Below are 4,210 nucleotides of genomic sequence, written 5' to 3'. Positions count from 1 at the left end.
TGTGCGTTCCTGGGGGACAGTGTGGTCTGGGCCCTGCGTTAGCTGTCACTGCCCCAGGATGGGTCAGCAGGGCTGATTCTCACTCCTGCCTGGACACTGAGTTGTACTCTTAGGAGCTTCCCTGGCTGATTCTGGAGGCTGAGCTGAGTTATGGTGACCACGTGTCCAGGGGGCCTTCGATGCCCCAGGACTCCTTAGAAGCTGCCCCAAGTACCACTGTGCTGATCATGAGGTTCACCTCCACCCTTGAGTGCACCCTCAGACCCAGCCCCAGGACCACATGGTCAGCATCCAAAGCTAACATGGCTCCTTCTGTGGGGTAGGCCCTGCTCTGTGCCAGGCCCTGGGAGCACTGACAATACAGCCCCAATGCCAGCTATGAGGTGTCTGTCAACTCAGACCCCCATTTTTGAGACATTCTGTACTTATGAGCTTTTCTAGTTACAAACATCTTGTGTATCAGCCTGGGTCCCCCAGATAGCTGGTGGTGCTCACATATTCACCCCTGAGACTCTATCTCTTGCTCTCTCTCGGAGATTTATCTGGGTCACACAATTTTCAAGTCTGAAATCTGCAGGGTGGGTCAGCAGACTGGAAACAGGCAGGAGCTGATGCTGCCACTTTTCTTTTTTAATAGATTTTTTGCTATAGGGCATGTGTGCTTGCCAGAGAAAGTGAGAAATCTCACCCCGGGCAGGATGGCCAGGCCACAATTCTCCTCCATTCTCTTAGGATTCTGGGCATACACACACACACACACACACACACACACACCTGGCATGAGTTTTAAGCTGCTGGGTCTGGGACTCCAACTGTGGTCGACTACGTAGGAGTCCAGCGATACACCCATTAAGTCATCTTCTGGTTCTGACATAGCCATCTTGAGACAGAATTTTTCTTTTTTTTTCTTTTGTAAGACTTTTGCCATAGGAACACATGCTTGTCAGAGGCAGAAAGAGAGGGAAAGTGAGAAATCCCTCCCCAGGGGGGATGACTACATCACAATCCTTTGGGATTCTGGGTACGCACACACCCAGTGTCTCTTAAACGACCAGGTCTGGGACTTAAACTACGTAGTCAGCCATCTGGGATCCAGCTGCCTCAACCATCAGGCCACCTTGAAACAGAATTTCTTCCTCCTCAGAAGGCTCCTAAGTTTGGTCCAAAGCCTCACAAAAGATGCTGTCTGCTGTGTTATCTAGGGTCATCTCAATACTGCTGATTACAGGCGTTAACTAACCACATCTGTAAAATAGCTTCACACCCATCCCTAGCGTTTGATTAGCTGGTGGCTGCAGGCTTGCCAGGTTGACATCAAACCTACCACCATTATTTGGTTGTTAATGGTTTGGGTTTTACATAAAAATGAGTTCACTGGGGCCAGCAGCTGGCGTGGTGGTCGGGGCACTGGATGCCCATATGGCCAACAGTGGTTCAAATTCTGGACATGGTGGCTTGCTTTCTCAGTTCCCTTTCTCTGTCTCTCTGGTCAAATAAATAAGTAGATAAATACATAAAATTAAAATAATTTTTTTGAGAGTTTTTTGCTATAGGGCACGTGTGCTCACCAGAAAGAGACAGAAAGTGAGAAATCACCCAACAGGGGAGATGGACATGCTACAGTCTCTTCTCCATTCTCCCCTGGGAATCTTCGGCAAGCATGCACACGCGCCTGGCATGAGTTTAAGCCACCAGGTCCAGGACGTGAACCATGGCTGACTACATGGGAGTCCAGTGACATAGCCATTACGCTAACTGCTGGTCCCAATAAATCTTAAAAAAATTGAGTCCATTTAGTTTGTCTGTGGTCCTGAGGCAGACACAGTCCCCACCCATGGACTCCCTTAGGCCACTGGCTTGTCCCTGCCTAGTAGCATCCCCACAGCTCATTCCTAAGGAGGTAGAGAGCAAGGTGGGTCCCGCCCTCATCAGGCAGCTCAGGGACAGGGAAACGGGACAGGCACAGCGGGCAGCAGCGGCTGTGGGTTGGCTCAGCTTCAGGCCAGTGATGCGTGACCTTCATTTTAACCAAGACCAGGGTAACTTCAAAATTTAAACTTAGGGAAAACTTTATTCTTCTTTTAAAAGCAATCTAGCTTTGAAATAAATTGAAGTTAGAGAAGAAAAAACATGAAACCTAAGAGAGAATCAGACAAACGGACAGACAATCAGGACAGGGAGGGCTGGTCACTGGTTGGAAGCTCTGGTCAGATCTTCTCCATCTTGGAGATGAGGTCATCACAGATCCTGGTCAGTTCATCATTTTCTTTAGTCTGAAGGAGAAAAGATGAATCACCGAGTTTTTGTGGAATGTTCAGAGCGAACAGCAACAGGCCAGGGAAGGAAGAAGCAGGTCTTCAGTATCTTCTAGAAGGCACTGCCTGATACCCGATGCCTACCTTCTGCTCCACGGTCTTCTCTAGTGAGTGGATACGCATCTGCTCCTTCCTCAGGCTCGCCTGGAAGGCTAAGGCCTCTGCCTGGGCCTTGCTCCGGACCTGAGCAATCTCCTCATTTGCCCTGGAAAGGCAGAGGGCAGAGGCTGAGCCCTCTGGGGGCATCTGCACCCTCAGCCCCCACCTATGGCCCTAAGCCTAAGCACTCACAGCTGCAGCTTCTCTTCGGCATGGGCCTTCAGGGCTTGGTACCTCTGGCTCTCCTTCTCAATCCTCAGTATGTAGTCCTCCACACACTTCTTCAGCGACTCTTCATTCTTTAGGGATAAGCAGACATGAACCATTAATGGTGCACTGTGCTATTAAGATGTCCAGGGCCTTCAGGGTCAAGAGCATGCTGTAGACCTTTGAGGCTCCCTAGCACACTGACCATGAACAGCACTTCCTGTCTTCCTCTTGGGAAGGGCCCCTCCACACGCATTCCCAGTTCACACCTTCTGAGAGTCAGGACAGCTTCTGGATCTTGACCTCTTTGATGTTAGCCCTGAAACCTGAGCACTCAGCCTCCACCGACACCTCTGCCCCAGAGGCACCCACCACTGACAGAGTGGGCCGTGCATCACCATCACTGAACAGCCTACCTCTGCAGCCTCCTGCGAGCCGAGTCCTGTGTTTGGAGCCAGGAGTGGAAAGATGATGGCAGAGACCAATGGACGTCTGGACCATATGGATGTGGCCCTGCATGTCACGTAGTCTTGCTGCCCAGAGCCCTCCAGTAACAGTGGGCAGCTGACATGCTTGTATTCCTGGCACCTGGAGTGGCCGTGGATTCCTCACACTCACTTCAGACTCGATATGGGGGAGGCTCAGCCCACTCTACGGTCCTCCTGCAGGGCTCCCCACAACCTCATGGCCCACCATGTCTACTCTGCCATGCAGCTGCCTCCCAAGAACAGTAACGCCTACTGGTCCCAGGGCCCTGCTCCTTACCCGATCTGTGATATAGCGGGTACTTTAAACCTGTGTTCTGCTGAGGTTCCTGCCTCCAACCGCATCTACAGTCTCGTGTCTTTTGACTATAGAAAGATCCCAGCCACGTGTCTCCAGGTGAGGCATGTGGTCCAACAGCTCTGCAATTATACCTGGAGGCCTTCCCACCACAGCAGCGTCTTCCCCTCTTTATAGCCCACTGGCAGCTCTGGGGGCTCGGTCTCACCCTGGCTCTTGACTCTTTCTCATGAGGAATCTTTGGCAGTTAACTTGACCTGCATCCACTGAATTTTTAACTTTGGTTGCCATTTCTCTCAGTTCAGAGTTTCTATTTGTGGGACTAGCAGGTGGCGTAATGATTACGTTGCTAGACTCCCCTGTAAACTGCGGTTTGAGTTCCAGACCTGGTGACTTAAAACTCATGCCAGGCGCATGTGTCCAAAATCCTGAGGAGAATGGAGAAGGGATTGCTGCATGGCCACCCACGTCCTCTTCCCCCGCCAGGGGATTTCTTGTTTTCTGTCTCTCTGGTGCCCTATAGCAAAAATCTTTTTTTAAAAAATCCCATTTGGGGGGGGGAACCAGCAGTTAGCGTAATGGCTATGTCGCTGGACTCCCACGTAGTCGACCGCGGTTCGTGTCCCGGCCCCCGGGGTTTAAAACTCACGCTGGGTGCGTGTGTGCCCAAGATCCCGAGAGGAGAATGGAGGAGAAGGGATTGCAGCGTGACCATCCCCCCTGGGGGGTGATTTCTCGCTTTCTGTCTCTATGTCTCTGTCTGTCTGGCAAGCGCACGCGCCCTACAGTGAAAATCTCTCCAAAAA

At 51.4% G+C, this 4,210-nt stretch overlaps 1 protein-coding gene across 1 annotated transcript in view; it reads right to left on the bottom strand.

Annotated features, from left to right (window-relative positions):
• Positions 1-2,046: 2,046 nt before the first annotated feature.
• Positions 2,047-4,210, bottom strand: part of TACC3 (transforming acidic coiled-coil containing protein 3) — a 23,169-nt gene continuing 21,005 nt past the window's right edge. Inside the window, exons 14-16 of the mRNA XM_006152894.3 lie at positions 2,607-2,713; positions 2,400-2,520; positions 2,047-2,273 (exon numbers count right to left, since the gene is read on the bottom strand). Of these exons, the coding sequence (XP_006152956.1) occupies positions 2,208-2,273; positions 2,400-2,520; positions 2,607-2,713 (294 nt within the window). The 3' untranslated portion in view covers positions 2,047-2,207. The remainder of the gene's footprint in view (positions 2,274-2,399; positions 2,521-2,606; positions 2,714-4,210) is intronic.

This window comes from Tupaia chinensis, unplaced genomic scaffold, assembly GCF_000334495.1.
Source record: "Tupaia chinensis unplaced genomic scaffold, TupChi_1.0 Scaffold000360_1, whole genome shotgun sequence".
NCBI lineage: Eukaryota > Metazoa > Chordata > Mammalia > Scandentia > Tupaiidae > Tupaia > Tupaia belangeri.
This window is presented reverse-complemented; position numbering and strand designations above follow the sequence as displayed.